This window comes from Mesoplodon densirostris, chromosome 5 (genome assembly GCF_025265405.1).
Source record: "Mesoplodon densirostris isolate mMesDen1 chromosome 5, mMesDen1 primary haplotype, whole genome shotgun sequence".
Classification (NCBI taxonomy): Eukaryota; Metazoa; Chordata; class Mammalia; order Artiodactyla; family Ziphiidae; genus Mesoplodon; species Mesoplodon densirostris.
The window spans coordinates 107,097,398-107,124,194 of NC_082665.1; the positions used below are offsets into that span (position 1 = coordinate 107,097,398).

The following is a 26,797-nucleotide window of genomic DNA, read 5'->3' on the forward strand; positions in this document are numbered from 1 at the left end:
TTTTTGATATGGTATTATATCATTTAGAGCTGTGAAAAATAAAAAAAAATTGCATACATTTCTTTTTCTTTAGTATTTCAGTTTTCCCTGAAAATGTCTGTCTTTAGCTAGCCTTCTTTCTAGAACTCTCTAGTCAGCTGTGGAATTATTTTATCCTGGCATCATTGTTGTCTCCCCTAATAGATCTGAACCTTTAGATTTGCCAGTGTCCTGTTAAGTGACTAGCTATCCATTCTGCGCCCTCTGTGTCTGCACTAAGTTCCCTTAGAGGTCTATGGCCCTGTATGAATGACAGTGACAAAACTGGACTATATGCTTATCTTCAAGGAGAACTGGAGATATGCTCAGGTTTGGGAATGTGAAGACGGGTTAATTTCAGCTTTTGGCACCAGTTACCCTCTTGTTCTTAGGTACATAAATCTAGTTGGTACCAGGTCTAGTGGCTGAGCTTGCCCCAAGTCTGTCACTATCACCAGACTTAGGACTTCGGGTGGTGGACCACTTCCTAGACTCCTGAGTCAGATGTTCCTCCTTTGTGCTCCCATAGAAACCTTCCCTGCATATCATAGCCCATACCCTAGGATTGATTTCTGTTTGCCTGTAGTCAGATGATTGAATGAAGAATCAGTTTCCACAGAAGTCTGACCCAGTAAGTCTTTGGAATGTCCAGTTGAGGAAATCTAAATGATACATATTTTTTCTTTTTTGAAAAGAGATCATCATTGAGTTCATCATGATCTAAGCCCCAAAAACAGAACAAAACAAACAAAAACTTGCTTGGATTGACCGAATACAGTTATTAAAAGTAAACATGGACAATGAACCAGACCATGAAAATGTGGAACAGAGCCTCTGTGCCAAGACTACTGATGAAGAACTGAATAAGTCTTTCAATCTGGAAGCTTCACTTTCAAAATTCTCCTACATAGATCTGGACAAGGAACTGGAGTTCAAAAATGATCTGGTAAAAATTCAGCTTTTGTCAGGTTTGATGTTTAACCAAAATGTTGGTTAGAGTGTACTTTATGATCCAAAGACTCTAAATATATCATTTTTTGCATAGATTAATAGGCATCTATATACAGTTTTATGCGATAATATTACTCTTCATTTGTATAGCTCATTACAGTTTATGAAACACTTTAATACGTCTTCTCATTTGAGCTTCACAACACTGATACTCCATTTTGTGGGGGAAGAAACTGAACTGCAGCTATGTTGAATGATGTCTCAATATCATAGAGCTAGTGGTAGGTTTAGAATTCTTGTGCAGTGATTTTTTTTCCTCATTGGTTTGATATTAATAGGTTTTTGTGGCCATGAGACTGTTTAATGACAAGTTGTTTGACCTAATCATCCACCACCATAATTTATGAAATACTAAGAAAAGCAGTGTCAGACCTTCGTGTATTGCTTATGGCTTATGTCTAAACTTAGAAAATTAGGGCTTGTCGTAAGAAATGCTGTTTTGTTTAAGAAAGCAGATGCCAAAGCCCTTCAACAGAAGCTTTCTGGAAAGGGCTGTGAGGATGGTGGCATCAGTGCATATTTGTCCTTGATAATCACTGAATATGCGGATAGTCTGTAGTCTTTTGACCTGACCCTTTCCATCATAGGTTATTGAGTTGGCTGTCTGTGTGCAGAGTTTGGTGGTATGTTTGTCTCTTAATTGATAATGGTTCTAATCAATTAAAACGCCCTCACAATTATAAGAGGGAAAGCATTATTATGTGAGCATTAATTTCTTTTCTCTATTTAGATTGATGATAAGGAGTTTGATATTCCTCAAGTTGATACTCCTCCAACACTGGAAAGCATACTAAATGAAGTAAGTATATACTAATGATCACTATCATTTTATGGCATTGATTTGAATACTTCTGGGTTATAGTGTCTGTCTCTAGACCTGCATTGTCGAATATGGGAGCCAATAGTCACATGTGACAATTTAAATTTAAACTGATTACAGTTAAATAAAAATTAAAACTTCATTTACTCAGTTATACAGGGCACACTTCAAGTGCTCAATTGTCACATGTGGCTACTGTAGTAAACAGCATAAATACAGAATATTTCCATTATTGCAAAAAGTTCTGTTGGAGATGCCGATCTAGGTTGTGAGCTTCTCAAGGGCAGAAGCTATGTCTTGTTCATCTCTGTGCCCAGTACAATGCCTCATACTTGGTAGATTAAAGAAATGTTTTAGTAAGTGAGTTGAAATACTAAATTCATGACACTTTTGAGATTTGTGTTATGTTTTGATAATGTTATCTCTACCAGTGATATTCAAATAGCTTGTCCTCTGATACAAAAGAGCATCTGCAGCCTTGTAATGCACTTCATCACTGTTCTATATAAAGAAAATGAAGCCTCCATAGTTTATCTTGTGAAAACCATCTCTATTAAAAAGGTTTTTAGAGTTATGAAATGACGTTCCTTTCTGAATTAGCAGATCATAAAGGCCTTATAAAGGAACTCTGTGGAAGTACATGTTGGTGAAGTGTGCCAGTTTTTTTGTACCCTGCATCTGCTGACAATTCTTCAACTCAGTCTTCTTGATCTTTAAAAACTTGCTTAAGACTCCCACTGGAGGCTTTAGCTTCTAATTTGAGAAAGATTTTTTTTGTGATACGTGGGCCTCTCACTGTTGTGGCCTCTCCCATTGCGGAGCACAGGCTCCGGACGCGCAGGCTCAGCGACCATGGCTCACGGGCCCAGCCGCTCCGCGGCATGTGGGATCTTCCCGGACCGGGGCACGAACCCATATCCCCTGCATCGGCAGGCGGACTCTCAACCACTGCGCCACCAGGGAAGCCCTGAGAAAGATTTTTAAAAATCTATTTCAGATACATAGTTATGTTTTCTAAAAGATAATGATGCAAAGCTTCCTCAATAGAAATGCCCACTGACCCCATAGGTCTGAGTGGGTTGGGCCCTGGTCTTTATTACTTCTTTATCTATACTTGCAAACTACTTTCTCAGTGAATTGTATCTTTTATTTTTCTTTTATTTCTTTTTTAAAAAATATCAGCTTGATGTTGCTGTTTCTTTGAATGTATTTTAACTTCAGAAATGTTACGTATGATCTGTGTTAATAAGACTTAAGCGTTTTTAATTTTGACAAAGTCTTTGGTCAATGAAAGAATATCCCGTTACAGTGATATTTATTTATTACTTCCTAATATAGAGGAAATCTTTCATTTAGCAATGAAGAGATTAATTTTAGTCAGTTTTGATAACATGGTCTTAATCACATATTATTTCAGTTACTAAGTGAAGAATAAAAATAATCTTAGAGGACTGTTGTACAAAGAACTATTTGTACATCTTTATATAATAATGGCAAAGAAAATAATGCTCATGAATGAAACTGTAGTTCATAATGAAGGAAAACTGTCTTTGCAATATTTATTTATCTATTAGTAACAGCAAGTATAGTCATTAGTGGTTTACTGAGACGATAATACTGTTATCATCCTCAATAGTAATTTGGGTGCCTTGTGTATTTGGGTCATAGTGTTAGATGCTGGGATTATAAAGTGCTGCATGACAGTCTGACTTTGAGAGAGAAATAGGACTGGAAATTGGCCAGCTTTCATACCACCAGGGAGCGAGGCAAGGGAATAAGTGAAAGTAAAAATAATTTAACTTGTAGAATGTTATGAAGAGAAAAAGGGGGAAGAAGTATTAAAGAAAATGATTTTAAGAAAGAAAAAAAAGACAGAAGTAGAAAGAGTAAATAAATAAGCACTTACTCCAGGATATGTGGGTGCATATATTCTATGAAGTTTGTTAATATCATCCTGACAAGGTGCTAGGAAGAAGTGTACATCCAAGATATTTTACAGAAAGAGATGACTGAGACATCCTAAATCTCAGAATTTAGGGCATGAAATAATGTTACTAGGCCTTGTCATCCTTCGAAACTATGCTACTCCTGAGGTTTTTAATTTTGAAATTTTGTTCTCTAATCCTAACAGTCCTCCCCCTACCCCCACGTTCTCTTACCTCCATTAAACCTGCTCTTTGACCTCCTCAGGACCAAGTCTCTTGATCCTTCTTAGTCTCCCAGTCTCTGAGAGTAGCCCTGGCTTCACTTCAGTTCTACTGTTGGATTGTGCAGCCAGAAATTTCTTTTGAACTTTTAATTGAGGAACAACATACATATAGAAAAAGTGCACAGGCCGTAAGTGTACTGCTTGGTGAATTTTCACAAACAGAATGCTCTGTGTAACCAGAGTCCAGATGAAGAAATGAAACATTACTAGCACCCCAGAAGCTCCTCTTGTGCTCCTTCAGTACCCAACCAGGATAATCACTGTCCTGACTTCTACCGGCATTGACTGCCTTGGCTGCTTTGAACTTCATATAAATGGAATTATACAGTATGTGCTTTTGTGCATCTGACTTATTTCCCTCAATATTGTGTTTTTAGATTTATTCATATTTTTGCTGCATACAGTTGTTCATCCATTCCCATTGTTGTATAAAATTCTTTATGTTATATACCATTATTTATTCGTTCAACTGTTTATGGGCAGTTTTATAATTTCTGGTTTCTGGCTGCTATGAAAAGTGCTGCTGTGAATATTCTTATTCATATCTTTAGATACATACACACATGTGTACATATACATACACACGCACTCACACACACATTTCTGCTGGGTGTGTACCTAAGAGTAGAATTGCTAGGCCATCAGGTATGGGCATGTTCAGCTTTGGTTGATACTGCCCCAGGTTTCTCAAAGTGGTTGTGATAATATATACTTCCTACAGCAATATATGGAAGTTCTGGTTACCATATCCTCATCAACTTTTGAATTTTTCTCTCTTTTTCACTTTAGCCGTTCATACTTATAGGTGTGTAGTGGTATCACATCATAGTTTTAATCTGAATTTTCCTGAAGACTGATGAAATTGGGGTACCTTCGTATGTTCTGGCCATTTGGATATCTCTTTTGTGAATTGCTTTTTCATGTCTTTCGCCCACTTTTCTATTGAATTGATTTTTTAAAAATTTATAAGAGTTCTTTATATTTGATGGATATAAGTTTTTATTAGATATATGTATTGCAAATATCTTCTTTCATTCTGTGGGTTACTTTTTCACTCTCAGTGGTTTCTTTTGATGAGCAGAAGTTCTTAGTAGTAGTTCAGCTTATTAAATTTTTCCATTATGACTAGTTTTTTGGTGCGTCCAGTTGAAGAAAAGTTTGCAGATTCCAAAGTCATGATGAAGCTTATTTTGTTTTAAAATCTTCCTTGTTCTGCCTTTCACATTAGATCTGCAATTAGTCTGACATTTTTGTGTGTGACGGTGTGCGGTATGAGGCGGCAGCACTTCCTGAGCACCGTGCTTTCCTGCGGTGTCACTTCTGTTTTAAATCGGGTGATCATATATGTGTTGCTGTGATTTCATGGGTCTTTCTATACTTGCCCCAATAGCACACTCTAATGTCTGAACCTTTATAATAGGTCTTGATATCTAGCAGTTTCAAATCTTCCAGCTTTGTTGTCGTTCTTCAAGATTGCCTTGCCTATTCTTGGTCTTTTTCATTTCCATGTAAGTTTGAGAATCACTTTACTAGTTTACACACACACACATACACCCCAGCTGAAGTTTGATAAGCTTGTGTAGATTTTACGCATCAATGTGGGAGAATTGATATCTCTACTGTGTAGCTAGTAATTTTAAATTCAGCCTTATGGATCCCCTCAATTCTCTTCCTCCTTTTTTCCCCCCCCACTTATCCTGTAAGCCTCAACCCTGGCTTAATTTAGCTAATCTGTTTTCTTTAATTATGTCTCTGGGCTGCTTAAGAAAATCAGATAAGATCCTGATTGACTCTCTTGCTTAAGACCTTGGTGCTGCAGTTCTTATTTATGAGTTGTTTCTGTTACCTTTCCCTATGGCAGGCCTTCCATTCTTGTACAGCTCTCAAGTAACACAGTAGCTCCTTGCTAACCCTCATCCTGTTCTTAGCAATCTTGTGTGTGGAGATATCTGAAAAACAGTCAGAAATATGGCCTAACCCACAAAAGAAATGTTGGTACTAAAGATACAGACTTTGGAGTCATTAGCATGACATCATACTTGAAACTATAAGTATGGATTAGCTTGTTCATATAGGAAATGTGTGAAGTAGGAAGAGATAAGAATATAATCCTGGGGAACAACATAACTTAAAGGTTGGGCTGAGGACAAGTAGAGAACATGACTGATAGAAGAGGCCCCATAAGTTGGAGGAGTAGCAAAGAGATGTATTGGAAACCAAGGGAAGAGAAAGTTTCAAGAAGTGGGGCATGGCCAGTAGTGTTAAGTGATGCGTACAGGACAAGAGCATGCTAACGGAAAATAGGCTGGTGGGTTTGACTAGTAACTTCAGCAAGAGTAGTAGTCGGTAGCTGGTAATGGGTGGAGAAAGTGGAGGTAATGAGTATGGACTGCTCTTCTCTCTTAAGAATATGAATGGAAATGATAGGCAGAAGGTAGTCCGGCTGAAAGAGAAGGTAAGATCAGAACTTTTTTTCTTTAGTGTCTGTTGCCCAGAATCAGCTTGTTCAAAGCTAAACTCATTCTGGTTTATCTGCTATTCTTTTTGCTTTCTTATCTCAGTTAGTAGTATCACCTTTTGCTAGTTGCTCAAGCTGGAAACCTTGGAATCTTCTTTGACTTCTTTCTTAACCCCCACAACCCCCCAAAACACACTGTTTAAATGGTAACCAGGAATTTTGGATTTTACCTCAGTAATGTCTCTTTCCTTATTCCTTCTCTTGACCCCTTCTGCTGCATTCCTGGACTGAACTCTCCTCTCTTTCCTTGACATTGCAATAGCCATCTTGCTGGTTCTTATTAGTCTCCCTGCCTGTCTCCCCCTCTACCCTCATCCATCTTCATACTGCCCCATTTATCTTTCTAAAGCATGGTTCCCATCATGTGTACATTTTTTAAAGATCTCAGTTGCCTTCCCTCTGCCTACTATATATAGTACATTAATTTATTAAGTAAATGAGTACTGATTATGTGTCAGGCATGGTACTAGGCACTAGGGTTACAGTGGTGGACAAATAGGGCCCTCCTGTCACCTAGCTTAATGGAATATAAGACTTCTACAATTTGCATCCCAGTTTATCTTTCTAGCATCACCTCCAACTCCTACTCAAGTACTCCATTCATTTTAGACTACTTCCTTTTTCATGGGCAAAATTCATACTATGAAATCACTGTGTTTGCACATGCTGTTTCCAACCCAGAATGCCTTTCTTCTGTCTGCTTGTCATATTTCTTAAGGTAAACTATCTATAGTCAGGTGGTATTTATTTTCTTCAATTAGCCATTGGCTGTTAGTTAACTAGTAAAGCATCTATACAGGTTTGAATTTTAAGAAATATTTGGCAACTAACAATAATCTGCGTAACTGCTCCTACTTCTTCCAGCTACAAGAAAGAAATTTTTGGAGTGAACTCTTTGTAGGGAGAGATAACTAGAGTTGAAATTTAATTCTGTACTATGCCTCTCTGGTCAACAACAAGGCGTGGAAAAGGGGTGAAAAACGGAATAAGTATATGAGTGTTTTGGAGAAACCCATTAACGCCTATTTGACTTATAGAGTATTTGGAATTTTGAATTTATTTATCCATGTTCTTCTAATTTAGACTGATGATGAAGATGATTCTTTTGTTCTTGAAGATCCTACATTGTTAAATATTGATACTATTGATTCTCACTCCTATGATACTTCGTCTGTGGCAAGCTCAGATAGTGGTGACAGGACCAACTTAAAAAGGTAAATATCCTTTTATTTTTTTCTTCTTTTTTTTAAGTTGAAATATAGTTGATTTACAATGTTGTGTTAATTTCTGCTGTACAGCAAAGTGACTCAGTTATACATATATAGACATTCTTTTTCATATTCTTTTCCATTATGGTTTATCCCAGGGTACTGAATATAGTTCCCTGTGCTCTACAGTAGGACCTGTTTATCCATTCTATATGTAATAGTTTCCATCTACTAACCCCAAACTCCCAGTTCATTCCCCGCCCCTGCCAAGCAACCACAGGTCTGTTCTCTATGTCTGTGAGTCTCTTTCTGTTTCATAGATAGGTTCATTTGTGCCATATTTTAGATTCCACATAAAGGTGATATCATATGGTATTTGTCTTTCTCTTTCTGACTTACTTATTATTGATAATCTCTGGTTACACCCATGTTGCTGCAAATGGCATTATTTCATTCTTTTTTTATGGCTGAGTAGTATTCCATTGTATATATGTATCACATCTTCTTTTTTTTTTTTTCTTTTTTTTTCTTTTTTTGCGATACGCGGGCCTCTCACTGCTGTGGCCTCTCCCGTTGCGGAGCACAGGCTCCGGGCGCGCAGGCTCAGCGGCCATGGCTCACGGGCCCAGCTGCTCCGCGGCATGTGGGATCTTCCCGGACCGGGGCACGAACCCGTGTCCCCTGCATCGGCAGGCAGACTCTCAACCACTGCGCCACCAGGGAAGCCCTATCACATCTTCTTTATCCATTCATCTGTTGATGGACATTTAGGTTGTTTCCATGTCTTGGCTATTGTGAATAGTGCTGCTAGAAGATAGGGGTGCATATATCTTTTTGAATTATAGTTTTGTTCAGATATATGCCCAGGAGTGGGATTGCTAGATCATATGGTAATTCTGTTTTTAGTTTTCTAAGGAACCTCCGTACTGTTTTCCATAGTGGCTGCACCAGCTTACATTCCCACTAACAGTGTAGGAGGGTTCCCTTTTCTCCACAGCCTCTCCAGTATTTGTTATTTGTAGACTTTTTAATGATGGCCATTCTGACCAGTGAGGGTTGGTATCTCATTGTGGTTTTGACTTGCATTTCTCTAATAATTAGCAATGTTGAGCATCTTTTCATGTGCCTACTGGCCATCTTTATGTCTTCTTTGGAGAAATGTCTATTTAGGTCTTCTGCCCATTTTTCAATTGGGTTGTTTGGTTTTTTGTTGTTGTGTTGTATGAGCTGTTTGTATATTTTGGAAATTAAGCCCTTGTTGGGTGCATCGTTTGCAAATATTTTTCCCATTCTTTTCATTTTGTTTACGGTTTCCTTTGCTGTGCAAAAGCTTGTAAGTTTGATTAGGTCCCATTTGTTTACTTTTGTTTTTATTTTTGTTGCCTTGGGAGACTGACCTAAGAAAACACTGGTATGATTTATGTCAGAGAATGTTTTGCCTATATTCTCTTCTAGGAGTTTTATGGTGTCATGTCTTATGTTTAAGTCTTTAAGCCATTTTGAGTTTATTTTTGTGCATAATGAGAGGGTGTGTTCTAACTTCGTTGATTTACATGCACCTGTCCAACTTTGTCAGCACCAATAGCTGAAGAGACTGTCTTTTTCCTGTTTTATATTCTTGCCTCCTTTGTCAAAGATTAATTGACCGTAGGCGTGTGGGTTTATTTCTGGGCTCTCTGGTTAAGCATTCATTTAAATCACACTTGCATACAGTATGGCCTGCTGAAGCTCTGCATAGGAAGTAAGTAGAAGGCCCACTCAGGTGGAAATAAAATGCTTGCTAGACCCTGAATATTTAGGCACTGTTGAGGGGAGAGGATAAAAAGATGGATGCCATGACGACTGTCTTCTGTACACCCAGCAGGAAGCTATAATAATAGCCAGGGACACCCAGAAGCAGGAGAGCCCTTAGAGGGTGCACACATCACACCTGGTACAATGTCTGTGGTGGAAATGTGGGGCTTGGTTTACCTCACCACCTTTCTGTTCCCTCCCTCCTCCCTCCACCACCTTCCTCCTGCTCTCTAAGGACAGCTCCAGTGTTTCTTCATTTCCTTGAAATGGGTTCAGAGGAGAGCCACAAAGATGATTAAAGATTTGGGAAAAGGACTTCTAACCCTATATAACTTCATTTTGGCTGCTTTTCACCTTCCAAATTCTTGGAGAGCACATAAAAGGAAAGAGAAGTGGAGGAAACATAATGTAAATACTTTATTGAATTCATGTGTAACTTTAATGTTGATAAGTTGTTGGTGAATTTTTCTTCAACTACTTAAATTTTGCCTGTGTCAGTGCTGTCTTCTTTAGGTCGTCAACTCTTGTGGGATACAGGCCATGGCTGGATATATTAACCTGTTCATCCCTTTCTTCTACAAATAAATAAAATTTTTCAGCTTTATTGAGATAGAATTGACATGCAGTACTGTGTAGATTTAAGGTATACAATGTGATTCTTTTTTTTAATTTTTAAATTTTATTTATGTTTTTATACAGCAGGTTCTTATTAGTCATCAGTTTTATGTACATCAGTGTATATGTGTCAATCTCAATCGCCCAATTCATCACACACACACCCCGCCCCCGCCGCTTTCCCCGCTTGGTGTCCATACGTTTGTTCTCTACATCTGTGTCTCAATTTCTGCCCTGCAAACCGGTTCATCTGTACCATTTGTCTAGGCTGCCCATATATGCGTTAATATATGATATTTGTTTTTCTCTTTCTGACTTACTTCACTCTATATGACAGACTCTAGATCCATCCACGTCTCAACAAATGACCCAATTTTGTTCCTTTTTATGGCTGAGTAATATTCCACTGTATATGTGCACCACATCTTCTTTATCCATTCATCTGTCAATGGGCTTTTAGGTTGCTTCCATGACCTGGCTATTGTAAATGGTGCTGCAGTGAACATTAGGGTGCATGTGTCTTTTTGAATTATGGTTTTCTCTGGGTATATGCCCAGTAGTGGGATTGCTGGATCATACGGTAGTTCTATTTTTGGTTTTTTAAGGAATCTCCATACTGGCTGTATCAATTTAAATTCCCACCAACAGTGCAAGAGGGTTCCCTTTTCTCCACACCCATTTATTGTTTGTAGATTTTCTGATGATGCCCATTCTAACTGGTGTGAGGTGATACTTCATTGTAGTTTTGATTTGCATTTCTCTAATAATTAGTGATGTTGAGCAGCTTTTCATGTGCTTCTTGGCCATCTGTAGGTCTTCTTTGGAGAAATGTCTATTTAGGTCTTCTGCCCATTTTTGGATTGGGTTGTTGGTTTTTTAATATTGAACTGCATGAGCTGTTTATATATTTTGCAGATTCATCCTTTGTCAGTTGCTTCATTTGCAAATATTTTCTCCCATTCTGAGGGTTGTCTTTTGGTCTTGTTTATGGTTTCCTTTGCTATGCAAAAGCTTTGAAGTTTCATTAGGTCCCATTTGTTTATTTTTGTTTTTATTTCCATTACTCTAGGAGGTGGATCAAAAAAGATCTTGCTATGATTTATGTCAAAGAGTGTTCTTCCTATGTTTTCCTCTAAGAGTTTTATAGTGTCTGGTCTTACATTTATGTCTCTAATCCATTTTGAGTTTATTTTTGTGTGTGGTGTTAGGGAGTGTTCTAATTTCATACTTTTACATGTAGCTGTCCAGTTTTCCCAGCACCACTTATTGAAGAGACTGTCTTTTCTCCATTGTATATCCTTGCCTCCTTTGTCATAGATTAGTTGACCGTAGGTGTGTGGGTTTATCTCTGGGCTTTCTATCTTGTTCCATGGATCTATGTTTCTGTTTTTGCGTCAGTAACATATTGTCTTGATTACTGTAGCTTTGTAGTATAGTCTGAAGTCAGCGAGTCTGATTTCTTCAGCTCCGTTTTTTCCCCTGAAGACTGCTTTGGCTATTTGGGGTCTTTTGTGTCTCCATACAAATTTAAGATGTTTTGTTCTAGTTCTGTAAAATATGGCATTGGTAATTTGATAGGGATTGCATTGAATCTGTAGATTGCTTTGGGTAGTACAGTCATTTTCACAGTATTGATTCTTCCAATCCAAGAACATGGTATATCTCTCCATCTGTTAGTATCATCTTTAATTTCTTTAATCACTGTCTTATACTTTTCTGCATACAGCTCTTTTGCCTCCTTAGGTAGGTTTATTCCTAGGTGTTTTATTCTTTCTGTTGTAATGGTAAATGGGCGTGCTTCCTTAATTTCTCTTTCAGATTTTTCATCATTAGTGTGTAGAAATGCAAGAGATTTCTGTGCATCAATTTTGTATCCTGCAACTTTACCAAATTCATTGATTAGCTCTAGTAGTTTTCTGGTGGCATCTTTAGGATTCTCTATGTATAGTATCATGCCATCTGCAAACAGTGACAGTTTAACATCTTCTTTTCAATTTGTATTCCTTTTATTTCTTTTTATTCTCTGATTGTGGTGGCCAGGACTTCCAAAACTATGTTGAATAATAGTGGCGAGAGTGGACATCCTTGTCTTGTTCCTGATCTTAGAGGAAATGCTTTCAGTTTTTCACCATTAAGAATGACGTTCGCTGTGGGTTTGTCATATATGGCCTTTATTATGTTGAGGTAGGTTCCCCCTATGCCCACTTTCTGGAGAGTTTTTATCATAAATTGGTGTTGAATTTTGTCATAAGCTTTTTCTACATCCATTGAGATGATCATTTGGTTTTTATTCTTCAATATGTTAATATGGTGTATCACATTGATTGATTTGCATATATTGAAGAATCCTTGCATCCCTGGGATAAATCCCACTTGATCATGGTGTATGATCCTTTTAATATGTTGTTGGATTATCTTTGCTAGTATTTTGTTGAAGATTTTTGCATCTATATTCATCAGTGACATTGGTCTGTAATTTTCTTTTTTTGTAGTATCTTTGTCTGGTTTTGGTATCAGGGTGATGGTGGCCTCATAGAATGAGTTTGGGAGTGTTCCTTCCTCTGCAATTTTTTGGAAGAGTTTGAGAAGGATGGGTGTTAGCTCTTCTCTAAATGTTTGATAGAATTCACCTGTGAAGACATCTGATCCTGGACTTCTGTTTGTTGGAAGATTTTTAATCACAGTTTCAATTTCATTACTTGTGATTGGTCTGTTCATATTTTATGTTTTTTCCTGGTTCAGTCTTGGAACGTTATACCTTTCTGAGAATTTGTCCATTTCTTCCAGGTTGTCCATTTTATTGGCCTAGAGTTGCTTGTAGTAGTCTCTTAGGATGCTTTGTATTTCTGCGGTATCTGTAACTTCTCCTTTTTCATTTCTAATTTTATTGATTTGAGTCCTCTCCCTCTTTTTCTTGATGAGTCTGGCTAATGGTTTATCAATTTTGTTTATCTTCTCAAAGAACCAGCTTTTAGTGTTATTGATCTTTGCTATTGTTTTCTTTGTTTCTATTTCATTTACTTCTGCTCTGATTTGTATGATTTCTTTCCTTCTGCTAACTTTGGGTTTTGTTTGTTCTTCTTTCTCTAGTTCCTTTAGGTGTAAGGTTAGATTGTTTATTTGAGACTTTTCTTGTTTCTTGAGGTAGGCTTGTATAGCTATACACTTCCCTCTTAGAACTGCTTTTGCTGCATCCCATAGGTTTTGGATCATCATGTTTTCATTGTCATTTGTCTCTAGGTGTTTTTTGATTTTTCTCTTTGGTTTCTTCAGTGATCTCTTGGTTATTTAGTAATGTATTGTTTAGCCTCCATGTGTTTGTGTTTTTTACATTTTTTTCCAGGTAATTCATTTCTAATCTCATAACGTTGTGGTCAGAAAAGATGCTTGATATGATTTCAATTTTCTTAAATTCACTGAGGCTTGATTTGTGACTCAAGATGTGATCTATCCTGTAGAATGTTTTGTGCGCACTTGAGAAGAAAGTGTAATCTGCTGTTTTTGGATGGAATGTCCTGTAAATATCAATTAAATCTATCTGGACTCTTGTGTCATTTAAAGCTTCTGTTTCCTTATTTATTTTCATTTTGGATGATCTGTCCATTGGTGTAAGTGAGGTGTTAAAGTCCCCCACTGTTATTGTGTTACTGTCGATTTCCTCTTTTATAGCTGTTAGCAGTTGCCTTATGTATTGAGGTGCTCCTATGTTGGGTGCATATATATTTATAATTGTTATATCTTCTTCTTGGATTGATCCCCTGATCGTTATGTAGTGTCCTTCCTTGTCTCTTGTAACATTCTTTATTTTAAAGTCTATTTTATCTGATATGAGTATTGCTACTCCAGGTTTCTTTTGATTTCCATTTGCATGAAATATCTTTTTCTATCCCCTCACTTTCAGTCTGAATGTGTCCCTGCGTCTGAAGTGGGTCTCTTGTAGACAGTATATATATGGGTCTGGTTTTTGTATCTATTCAGCAAGCCTGTGTCTTTTGGTTGGAGCATTTAATCCATTCACGTTTAAGGTAATTATCAGTATGTACGTTCCTATGACCATTTTCTTAATTGTTTTGGGTTTGTTATTGTAGGTCCTTTTCTTCTCTTGTGTTTCCCACTTAGAGAACTTCCTTTAGCATTTGATGTAGAGCTGGTTTGGTGGTGCTGAATTCTCTTAGCTTTTGGTTGTCTGTAAAACTTTTGATTTCTCCATCGAATCTGAATGAGATCCTTGCCGGGTAGAGTAATATTGGTTTTAGGTTCTTCCCTTTCATCACTTTAGGTATATCATGCCACTCCTTTCTAGTTTGTAGATTTTCTGCTGTGAAATCAGCTGTTAACCTTATGGGGGTTCCCTTGTATGTTATTTGTCATTTTTCCCTTGCTGCTTTTAATAATTTTTTTTGTCCTTAATTTTTGCCAATTTGATTACTATGTGTCTCGGCATTTTTCTCCTTGGGTTTATCCTGTATGGGACTCTCTGCGCTTCCTGGACTTGGGTGGCCATTTCCTTTCCCATGTTAGGGAAGTTTTCGACTATAATCTCTTCAAATACTTTCTCTGGTCCTTTCTCTCTCTCTTCTCCTTCTGGGACCCCTATAATGCGAATGTTGTTGCATTTAATGGTGTCCCAGAGGTCTCTTAGGCTGTCTTCATTTCTTTTCATTCTTTTTTCTTTATTCTGTTCCACAGCGGTGAGTTCTACCATTCTGTCTTCGAGGTCGCTTATCTGTTCTTCTGCCTCAGTTATTCTGCTATTGATTCCTTCTAGTGTAGTTTTCATTTCAGTTGTTGTATTGTTCATCTCTGTTTTTTTTTTTTTTTTTTTTTTTTTTTTTTTTTTTTTTTACTTTTATTTGCATTTATTTTTTGCAGCATTTATTCCCGGGCCATAAGTTTTTGTTTCTTCAATTTCTTCTGGGATATCTTTTTCTTCTGGGCAACCTCCTCTTCTGGTTTAGGAACAATCTGTTCTTTTTCAGTAAGGATCATCTCAATGTGGCACGGAGAGCTCATGTATGGGTTGATCCGACCATGAGCTCTATAAGTCCTGCGCCTCATCTTGGGGGCTTTGTTCACCTGGATATGCTCAATGACCAGAGAATCTACATCCAAGCCCTTAAGTTCAGCATTACTCTCTGCATTTTTGAGCATGTGCAGTAAAAATTCAGCACTCTTTTTGGGCCACCGACCCTGCGTCCAGCCCCACTGTTTGGCCTGGGCACACCTACCAACTCCACCATTGTAACGACGGAATGGCACACACTGCTTCTTTAAAGTGACATCCTTCAGATACTTGGTGGCTTTTCGGATATGCATACCCTTAATGGCCTGGGCTGTTTCACGAGTGTTCTTAAAGTGAACACGAAGATTTGAACCTCTCGACTTGCATGATTTTGTGGGATTTTCTGGGTCAAGTGAATAGCGAACCATTTTTAGAGGTCACCTCAGGCCGCTGACCGGAAAAGCCATCTCTGTTTTTTTGTTCTTTAATTCTTCTAGGTCTTTGTTAAACATTTCTTGCATCTTCTCGATCTTTGCCTCCATTCTTTTTCCGAGGTCCTGGATCATCTTCACTATCATTATTCTGAATTCTTTTTCTATAAGGTTGCCTATCTCCACTTCATTTAGTTGTTTTTCTGGGGTTTTATCTTGTTCCTTCATCTGGTATGTAGCCCTCTGCCTTTTCATCTTGTCTGTCTTTCTGTGAATGTGGTTTTTGTTCCACAGGCTGCAGTATTGTAATTCTTCTTGCTTCTGCTGTCTGCCCTCTGTGTGATTCTTTGATATATGTATATATTGTGAAATGATTACCACAGAAGGGTTACTTATCACCTCACATAATTAGCCTGTTTTTTTTTTGGCAGTGAGAACATCTAAGATCTACTCTCTTAGCAACTTTGAAGTATATAACACAGTGTTGTTATAGTCACCATGCTGTATATTAGATCCCCAGAACTTACTCATATTAAAACTGGAAGTTTATACCCTTTGACCAGCATCTCTGTATTTCCCCCTGCCCCTGGATGTCACTATTTTAGTCTCTTTTTCTGTGAGTTTGGCTTTTTAAAATTCTACTATAAGTGAGATCATACAGTATTTGTCCTGCTCTGTCTGACTTATTTCTAGTAGCATAATCCCTCAATGTCCATCAGTGTTGTCACAAATGGCAGGATTTCCTTCTTTCTCATGGCTGAATAATATTCCATTTTTTTGTGTGTGTGTGTGTATGTATGTGCATACACATCTGTATCCATTCATCTGTAGATGGACATTTAACTTAGGTTGTTTCTGTATCTTGGCTATTTTGAATAATGCTGCAATGAACATAAGAGTGCAGATATCTCTTTGAGATAGTGATTTTGTTTCCTTTGAATATACAGCCCAGAAGTGGGATTGCTGGATCACATGGTAGTTCTAGTTTTAATTTTTTGAGGGACCTCCATGCTGTTTTCCATAGTGACTGCACCAATTTACATTCCCACCAACAGTGTCTGGGGATTCCTTTTTCCCTGCATCCTCACAAATGCTTATCTTTTGTTTTTTTGATAATAGCCATACTAATGGATATGAGATGATATCTCATTGTGGTTTTCCCTGATGCTTAGTGATGTTGAGCACCTTTTCATGTACCTGTTGGCCATCTGTATGTGTTCCTTGGAAAAATGCCTATTTAGGTCCTCTGTGCATTTTTTTACTCAGATTGTTTTTTGCTCTTGAGTTATAAGAGTTGTTTATATATTTTGGTTATTCACCCCTTATGGGGTTAATGGTTTGCAGATATTTTTTCCTATTCCATAGGTTGCCTTTTCATTTTTTGATTGTTTCTTTAGCTGTGCAGAAGCCTTTTAGTTTGAGGTAGTCCCATTTATATATATTTATATATATTATATGTATATCTGCTTTTGTTGCTTGTGTTTTTGGTTTCATACATAACCAAAAAATTGCTGCCAGTACCACTGTCAAGGAGGTTTTTCCCTTTGTTTTTTTCTAAGAGTTTTGTGGTTTCAGGTCTTATGTTTAAGTATTTAATCTGTTTAATCTTTGTGAGTGGTATAAGGTAGGGGTACAGTTTCATTCTTCTGCATGTGATTACCCAGTTTTCCTAGCACCATTTATTGGAGAGAATATTCTTTCCTCATTGAGTGTTCTTGGCTGCTTTGTCAAATATTAGTTGACAATATATGCAAGTGGTTATTTCTGGGCTCTCTATTTTGTTCGTTGATCTATGTGTCTTTTTTAATACCAGTACCATCCTGTTTTGATTACTGTAGCTTGAAATAGAGTTTGAAATCAGGAAGTGTGATGCCTCCAGCTTTGGTCTTCTTTCTCAAGGTTACTTTGACTGATTTGGATCAGTTGTGTTTCTATAAACTAACAATGAAATATATAAAAAAGTAATAAAAATCTCATTTACAGTGGCATCAAAAGCAATAAAATACTTAGGAATAAGTTTAGGAACGAGGAGGTGAAAGAGCTGTACACAGAAATTATAAGAATTGATGAATGAAATTAAAAACACAAATGGAAAGATATCCCATGTTCATGGATTAATTAAAATGTTCATACTACCCACAGCCATGTATAGATTCAGTGCAATCCCTATCAAAATCTCAATAACATTTTTCACAGAAAAAACAATCCTAAAATTTGTATGGAACCATTATAACATAAATGTTTTGGACGATTTGGTCACTACCTGCTTAAAAGCTGTGGTGTCTTCTTTTTGCCTACATAGAATGTCAGAACTGCTTTGCATGGCATCTGTCTGAACCCTGCTTACCATTTTGACATAATCTCTGAGCACTCCCTCTCCTGTCCTCCTGGTCCATGCCTTTTGTGTACTCACATTCCCCACACACTGTGCACCATTACAAATTCAATTTTTTTTTTTTTTTTTGTGGTACGCGGGCCTCTCACTGTTGTGGCCTCTCCTGTTGCGGAGCACAGGCTCCGGACACGCAGGCTCAGCGGCCATGGCTCATGGGCCCAGCCACTCTGCGGCATGTGGGATCTTCCCGGACCGGAGCACGAACCTGTGTCCCCTGCATCGGCAGGCAGACTCTCAACCACTGCGCCACCAGGGAAGCCCCACATCTTCATATTTTTGCTTGTGCTTTTTTGTTGTCTGACAGACTCCTAGTTATCTATCAGGGCCAGCTTAGATGCCTTTTCTTTTCTATAGCTGTCCCTAATAGCTCCCTAATAAACAGGATTAAACTCTTCATTTCGTTTCTATAGTGCTTTATTTATTTTTCTTTTCTAACATTTATCCTTTAATTTAAGAGTGAATTACTCATTAGTCCCTCTAGCTAGGATATGAGGTCCTTGAGAGTAGGAACTTTGACCTTCTTATTTTTGTATTCCCAGAACATACGTTTAGTCACATAGAGTAGGTGTTCAATGTTTGGTTAAAAGTTAAATTATTTTTTGTACAGTGATGAGTAGGTTAAGTGAAAGGAGCATCAGAGAATAAGTAATGAGTAGGGAATTTGAGGCAGTTGGTTGGAGAATGAGAGGGTCGTTACAGACAACAGGAGGGCAAGAAAGGTGGCAAAGGTGGAAGGCAGGTAGAGATAATGTAGACATGTGAGCAGGGGTGCTCTGTAGGCAACCTTCTGATGAGTAGCAGAACCTCTTGCTTATTTCTTAAGGTGGGCAAGGAACAGGTTGAATCAGTGAAAAAGAAATGGTGGCTTTATTCATTTTCCTGCTTGTGCTTCTTTGAGGTTCAGGGTGGATTCAGTACATTTTAACGTGAGACTGTTAGATTTTATACCTCTTTGCAAACCAGAGCTAACAAAGTAATACAGTCTTTTATGCTTTTCTTGTTTTTATTTTTTCTTCTTTCAAAGTTTTACAGACCCTGCCTCTTCAATTTTTTTTCCAATTCTTAAACATTTTCCTTTTTTTTTCTTTTTAAGAAAGAAGAAATTACCTGATTCTTTTTCACTCCATGGATCAGTTATGCGACATTCACTTTTGAAGGGAATTTCTGCCCAAATAGTGTCTGCAGCTGTAAGTATTTTGTTTTCTTCCCCCAGCTTTATAACCTGCAATGGCATAATGAAGTAGGAATGAGCATAAAAAAAAGCACAGCACTTCTCTTGGCCCGAGGCTTAAGAAAAATAGAATCTGGCTTTCATGGGTTTTGTGTGATTATTTTTGACTCATAAGACATAGCTACACATCTTGACATAGAAATTAGTGCAGCCATGAAATAAAGGTCTGCCCAGAGTCTCGGGTGTGCCTAAATGAAATATGGCAGCAAGCCTAAAAGAAACACTATCTGCTTTTTCTTTAAATTCCTTTTCAGTTTAGTTGCCGTCTTGTGTATTTGGTTGAGGTAGAGTGCTTGTTTTTTTAGTCTTTTCATATGGAGAAATGATTGATCAGAATCTTTTGCAACTGAGTGATTTTTTTATAATTCACAAGTCTTTTCATGTACCTTATTTCATATACTCTTAACAACTTTGAAAGTAGGGAAAGCCATATCCTATTTTACAAATGAGAAGACAGGCTCAGAGAGGTGACATTAACTTGTCTTACATCATTGGGTTAGGAGATAGCAGAGCAGTTACTCAAAATTGGGGTTTTTGGCTCCCAAGTCTAGTGCTTCTTTTTTCTTTTTTTTTTTTTTTGCGGTATGTGGGCCTCTCACTGTTGTGGCCTCTCCCGTTGCGGAGCACAGGCTCCAGACGTGCAGGCCCAGCGGCCATGGCTCACGGGCCCAGCTGCTCTGCGGCATGTGGGATCTTCCCAGACCAGGGCACGAACCCATGTCCCCTGCATCGGCAGGCGGGCTCTCAACCACTGTGCCACCAGGGAAACCCCATAAGTCTACTGCTTCTTTGTTGTGAAATGAGGGTGGTATTGGTGAATGTGGCCAGTGTATAATAGCTGGAACAGAATATCTGTGTCTTTTTTGGAAATGATTTAGAGTACTGTGTTAAGTGCAGAAATATTTAATAGTCCATCAAGACAATAGATGCTGATTCGGGTATGTTTTATCAAATTTTCCTTTGGCCTCAAGGCCTGTAGTTTTATGCAGTCTTTCAGTTTTGGTTTTCTGAATTCAGTATATAGATTCTGTAAATAATAATAGTAATAATAATGATGATGATGACAGATTCATACCCCAGGAACTTTGATATGTTTTTATGTTCTTTTCCTGGAGTTTAATTGGTATTTTGCATATTCAGTTTGGACAAAGTTTTGATTTTTCACAAGGGTAAGAGATTGATACAGAAGTGGCATCATGACACCATAACCACATTGTAATCTTCAGGTTTATTAGAGAAAACTCTTATTGCAGAAACCGAACCAAACACAAAAAACACACACAAACCCCCCCCAAAAAACAACAACCAAAAACCCCCCAAAGAAACAATAAAAAAGAAAGAAAGAAAAAGTGTTCTCTGCGGGCAGTTGGTATACCCTGACCCAGCTCATATATCATGAAGTCAATTTAAATAGAGAGATAGTCAAGCAATGGAGGAAACCTGGGCAATTGTCCTTTCTCTTGTAGGTGGAGAGTAGCTCATATTTGCTAGAATGGGAACCACCTGTTGAGGATTACATTTCCATGACGTTTTCTGAATTTAATCCTGATGTAGGTGATGAAATTCATTCCTTTCAAAATCAAGATGAACCAGAACAGTCATTTGACCCACCTGTGCAGTTTTAAAAATATTTTGAATAATGGAGACTGAACTAAAACTCAGACATTGAACAATGATTAGATAAATCTGTTATTTAAAAGGGTTTCTCCTTTCTCTTGAAGAGGAGGGAAAAATTGTAATAAATCCCAGAGTGTTTGCATTCTGTTCTTATTTCATTGCCATGGCTGAGCTCCTTTGGTATGTTAAAATGAAAACTGCTTTTCTTGTGACAGTCTTCATACTCTGCTTTCCTAATTTTGTATTACCAGCTCAATTTAAATTGTATGCTTTTCTGTGATGGTTGGTTTATTAACATGTAAAGCTAGTTATATTTTGGGGTATCTCTCCTGAATAGCTGTTCAGTAATGCTTTCAGCCATGTGGATAGTGATGTTGTTTAGGGCTGCCTAGGGCATTGATCATCATGGCCTTGTAGTCTGTGCCTGGAGAACACTTAGGAGAGATGAAACTTTTGGAGTTGTGAACCTCATTGTTTAATTTTGGAATCCTCCTCAAAGTAATGTGACATGTGACTATATTTAAAATACGCTACCAAAGGTAAAATAGATAGCTAGTGGGAAGCAGCCGCATGGCACAGGGAGATCAGCTTGGTGCTTTGTGACCACCTAGAGGGGTGGGATAGGGAGGGTGGGAGGGAGACGCAAGAGGGAAGAGATATGGGGATATATGTATATGTATAGATGATTCACTTTGTTATAAAGCAGAAACTAACACACCATTGTAAAGCAATTATACTCCAATAAAGATGTTAAAAAATTGATTCAAATTAATTTTAAAGGATATTTATCATTTTATGATCACTTAAGATAACGGGCGTACCTTAGCATAGTGTTTTTGCAAAATGTGTCCATTGTATAAGAATCTCCTAGGGTACTTATGAAAATACAGATTCCTGGGCACCATCCCAGACCTCCTGAATTGGAATCTAGTTCTAGAAGTGTAGCTAGGGATTTGCATTTTAACGGGTATCCCAGGTGATTCTAATGCACCGTGGCTTTTGAGAATCACTATCCTTAGATGCCGTAACACCAGCACTAAAATTCTATTCATACATCCTCTAAATTGCTTCCCACATCTGTGGGTTTTAGCTTTGAAAGTTAGCTGACTTCCAATTGCATTTTTCAGGTTCCAGTTTGAATATAGTTTATGTTCTTCATCTGCTGGCTCATTCTTTTTCCCTGTCCAGGACACAAATCAATCATTTATCAAACATTTGTTGCATGTTTCTTTATTGTTCAGCATTATGTTAGGCATCCTTTACACACACACATCCACACAAAGTTGAGTATATCCTACTATCCAGAACGTTGTACATAGCAGCGTTGGTGATTGTTCTTCCTCAGAGTTCCATGCCCTGGTGTAAGTTTTTTAGGTTAGTTCCTGGGAAGCTCTGTAAAGTTGGATGTAATAGATTCTGCCTTCTGAGAGATTATAATAATGAATTGAGCACATTGACAGGGACAGACAGAAAAGAAATACAGAAGTGATCCAAAGAGCCTGGTCTGGGAATGGAAACCCTGAATTTTAGACATAGTCTACCACTTCCTGAATAATTGTGGGTGAGTCAATTTAAGCTCTTTGAAACTTAATCTGAATCTTAAGAATCTTAATCTGTTTTCTTTTTTTTTTTTTTTTTTTTGCTGTACGCGGGCCTCTCACTGTTGTGGCCTCCCCCATTGCGGAGCACAGGCTCCGGACGCACAGGCCCAGCGGCCATGGCTCACGGGCCCAGCCTCTCCGCGGCATGTGGGATCTTCCCAGACCGGGGCACGAACCCGTATCCCCTGCATCGGCAGGCGGACTCTCAACCACTGCGCCACCAGGGAAGCCCAATCTGTTTTCTTAATCTGGAAAATCAGAATAATACTACTTGTTTGATCCATCTCTCCTGGTTTGAGTATCAAATAATGTGACAAATGCATTTGAAAGCTCTTTGCTACTACAGTTCTAGTCACTGAAAGCCCTTGTTATTATTTAAAGCTACAAAAGTACCAAATATTAGTAGACACCCTTACATTTATAGGATACTTTACATTTAATTTGATCCTCAGGACAACTCATGGTGGTAGCTAGGGCAGTGTTTACCTTTTCCGCAAACAGGTAGGTAAGGGGACTAATACTCAGAAGGGTTAGGTGGCTGTGCCGAGGTCACATAGTCACTGGTAAAGAGCTGGCACTAGCACTTAAGTTTTGATTTTCTTATTCTGACTGAATATACCCTGCTCTGGCTTTTATTTATTTATTTTTATTTTTAAAATTATTTTATTTATTTTTGCCTTTCATTTTTTAATTTTTTTAACATCTTTATTGGTGTATAATTGCTTTACAATGGTGTGTTAGTTTCTGCTGTATAGCAAAGTGAATCAGCTATACGTATACATGTCTCCCCATATCTCCTCCCTCTTGCGTCTCCCTCCCACCCTCCCTATCCCACCCCTCTAGGTGGTCACAAAGCACTGAGCTGATCTCCCTGTGCTGTGCGGCTGCTTCCCACTAGCTATCTATTTTACGTTTGGTAGTGTATATATGTCCATGCCACTCTCTCACTTCATCCCAGCTTACCCTTCCCCCTCCCCCCGTCCTCAAGTCCATTCTTTACGTCTGCGTCTTTATTCCTGTCCTGCCCCTAGGTTCATCAGAACCATTTTTTTTTCTTTTAGATTCCATATATATGTGTTAGCATACGGTATTTGTTTTTCTCTTTCTGACTTCACTCTGTATGACAGACTGCAGGTCCATCCACCTCACTACAGATAACTCAATTTCGTTTCTTTTTATGGCTGATGGTTTTTATTTAGGGGTTATTTTATAATCTGCTGGGTAGGAAGCTCCTACTTAGAGGAAGAATGTTTCCGTTTTTAAAGTCTTTATGTACTCTTACCATTGTGATCCATAGTACTTATAGTTTATTCACATTATTGAAAATAGAATCTCTTTCCTCTCTCTTTTCCTTTACATTTTCATTTATAATCAGTACCCTTCCTGAAGCAGTAAAAGAAAATGATCTATTCTTGTGCTCTTTATATTTTGTTGGTATATACAACTTTTGTAGTTTCTCTTATTTGGGGGGCAGAAATGATGGTTCTACCTCTTGTCTGAATTGTATATGTAAAGAGAGGGCCTTGTACCATTTTCTGCTTAAAAATGGGAATGTCTTTTCAAATACTTTTTCTTTAAATTTTATTTAGGACAAAGTAGATGCTGGCTTGCCTACAGCAATTGTAAGTATACTTTAAATAATCCTTTAAAGGTAAGCTTTCTATTTGATCAGGTATTCTTAGATTTATTCTTCCGATATTCAAAGTTATTACATAAATTTTGTGATAATTAATTCATGTCATTTACTGCCAGTAATCAGGTTTAAAATTTGTCCGTGTTGAATGTTCTCATTCTTTCTAGTGTATTGTTACTTTTCAGTTTTCTTTTTTTGTTTTGTTTCTTAAGAAAAATAATGATTAGCCTTTTCCCAGTTTATTTGTATGTGGTACTACCCTGCCCAAGTATATTTGCTCCTTCTGTGACTTGGCCTCGCTTTGGTTCTAGGGAGTGGAAAACAGTGTTTGGTAAAATCACTTTGTGGTAAATAGTACACTTAACAGCTCTGAACTAACTCCATTGCCAAGCCTGCCAAATAGTAAATCTGTGGAGTGATTATAGAGAACTGGGGGATATTGAAAGCACACTAGTGCCCTCTTTTCTATTTTCAACTATTTCCAGCTGCCTCCTGTAGCTTTCTTATTAGATAGTCAATTGGTGAGGAAGTGGGCTGGGTTTTGAGTATTTCTCTTGCCTTTTGGCTCCTGTGAATAAGCTGGAGAAGGGCTTTCTTGTCCCTTTCCCACACCTCATAGGAGGCTCTTGGTTGGGGAGCATAAGTGCCTCTTACTTTGTGTGGACCCCTGAGTTTTTCAAAAAATTGCTTTAGAGGAAGTTAAGTGGCATTTTTTTGCCTATAATGTTGAACATATGATATTTTAATATTGTTACCCTTAGAGTAAATTTAGAGGGATTCCCAGAAATAAGATGTACTGAGTTTCATTTCCTGTTTTGCCTCCTAGATGAAATTTTCCTTATTTATAATAGTTGGTATGTTATCTGGTGCTTAGAGGAAAGAAAACCAGCAAATTCAATTCTGATTATTTCAAGATCCTTGTAATGTCTTAAAATGTAATCTTCTCTTTTGTTCTCAGGCAGTGTCGAGTCTGATAGCAGTGGGTACATCTCATGGATTGGCTTTAATATTTGGTAAATTTTCTAACTACTTTCCTTATTTTAAATGTTAAGTATTTGGGTTTTTTAAATAATATCTTTTAATCACAGTTTATATAGTAAACTTTATTTTTTTGAAAAAAGCCAGAAAAATTTGAAAAGTAGTTAAAAATTACTTGACTCAGCTTCATTTTGTTGCTCATTGCAAGTTTATTTTCTTCTTTATGAATTTTATAAGCTATCATATCATATCTTTTGACTCTCTGCAGACCTAGACAAAAGGGATATAAAGTTGAGAGGTTGTCATTTTGTCTGCCTCTGGTTTGTGGTGGTGCTAATGTTTTATTCTAAATCATATCTGAGTAGTAGGTATTTGAAAAGATCTTCAGGGAAAGAGATTCCCAGGCTTTCTCAGAAATTTTCAGTAACTCTTACTGACAGTAAGTTTTTTTCATTTACATTGTAAATCCCTCTAAACTGAAAAAACGTTAGCCCATAATCACTTTCTTTTTTTGGTTGAGAAGAGAACTTAGCTAGTTTTATTTGTATGGTAGGTGATAGTCCTAAGTATTTTCTCATTTTTTTTTCCTACGTGAGACTAAATAAACCTAGTTTTAATCTTTCTTTGCTTTTGCATTCAATACTATGAGCAGAACATTTTGTTCTGTTTACTTAAAAACTACTAGATAATATTTTCCTGTCATTTTTAGTGTTCTCTATGGATCTTAAGTCCTTTGCAACTTTCTTAAATGGAATTCCTGATGACACTGTATTTTAGTAAGGACTCTACAGGATATTGTATAAGAATTACCTGGAAAGACCTTAATAGCAGAACCACAGTTTGATCTGTGTGGGCCTTGCATTTTTATTTATCATATGAGTGAATAACTAATTATTTTCCCTTGTTTTTGAACAATTTGACTTCCTATTTATAAATTTTCCATTATGCCAAAAGCCTTATTTATCTATGTTTTTAACACCTAGTCTTTTCAAAGGCGATTGGTATAAATAATAAAGTTTTATTGTCTGGGGATGAGAAGAATGGAAACAAAAATATAATTCTCTTGAGAGAACTTTAGAATTGATTCTTTAAACAATAATTTTTTCTTATTCCATAATATGTGTTCATAATAAAAAATTTAGATGAGCACAAGTTTGAAGATACACCAAATTCTGCCATCCAGGAATAATTCCTAACATTTCTGTATGACCTTCTAATCTTTTTTCCTGTACATGTGTGTATATATATGTACACACCCCCAAATGGGATCATGTTAATTTGTAACCTGCATTTTCATTATAATGAACATCTTTCCATGTGATTATTAGTCATCTGTAACATAATTTTTTTCTGTATTAAGTTATTAGCTTTTTTTTTTTAAATTGAAGTATGATCGATTTACAGTATTGTGTTTCTGGTGTACATCAAAGTGATTCAGTTTATATATATATATATTCTTTTTCATATTCTTTTCCATTATGGTTTATTACAGGATATTGAATATGGTTCCCTATGCTATACAGTAGAACCTTGTTGTTTATCTATTTTATATATGGTGGTTTGTATCTGCTAATCCCAAACTTCTAATTTACCCCTCCCCCTCTCCTTTGGTAACCGTAAGTTTGTTTTCTATGTCTGTGAGTCTGTTTCTGTGTAACATCATTTTTAATGGCCACGTTTTACTTAATCATTTCCTACTATAAGACATTTAGGTTG

General features: G+C 37.3%; 2 protein-coding genes across 5 annotated transcripts in view; one reads left to right on the top strand and one right to left on the bottom strand.

Moving 5' to 3' along the window:
* The window catches only part of VPS8 (VPS8 subunit of CORVET complex), a 293,886-nt gene that overhangs the window by 8,585 nt on the left and 258,504 nt on the right, over nucleotides 1-26,797 (top strand). For all 4 annotated transcript variants that reach the window (XM_060099245.1, XM_060099244.1, XM_060099247.1 and 1 more), the window contains exons 2-7: nucleotides 714-964; nucleotides 1,760-1,828; nucleotides 7,660-7,790; nucleotides 19,115-19,208; nucleotides 24,060-24,092; nucleotides 25,062-25,116. In XM_060099245.1, the coding sequence (XP_059955228.1) occupies nucleotides 812-964; nucleotides 1,760-1,828; nucleotides 7,660-7,790; nucleotides 19,115-19,208; nucleotides 24,060-24,092; nucleotides 25,062-25,116 (535 nt within the window). In that variant the 5' untranslated portion in view covers nucleotides 714-811. The remainder of the gene's footprint in view (nucleotides 1-713; nucleotides 965-1,759; nucleotides 1,829-7,659; nucleotides 7,791-19,114; nucleotides 19,209-24,059; nucleotides 24,093-25,061; nucleotides 25,117-26,797) is intronic.
* On the bottom strand, nucleotides 15,032-15,654 carry LOC132491232 (large ribosomal subunit protein uL22). The gene has a single exon (XM_060100101.1). It carries the CDS (start codon nucleotides 15,621-15,623, stop codon nucleotides 15,069-15,071), a length of 555 nt encoding a protein of 184 aa, XP_059956084.1. The 5' UTR covers nucleotides 15,624-15,654; the 3' UTR covers nucleotides 15,032-15,068.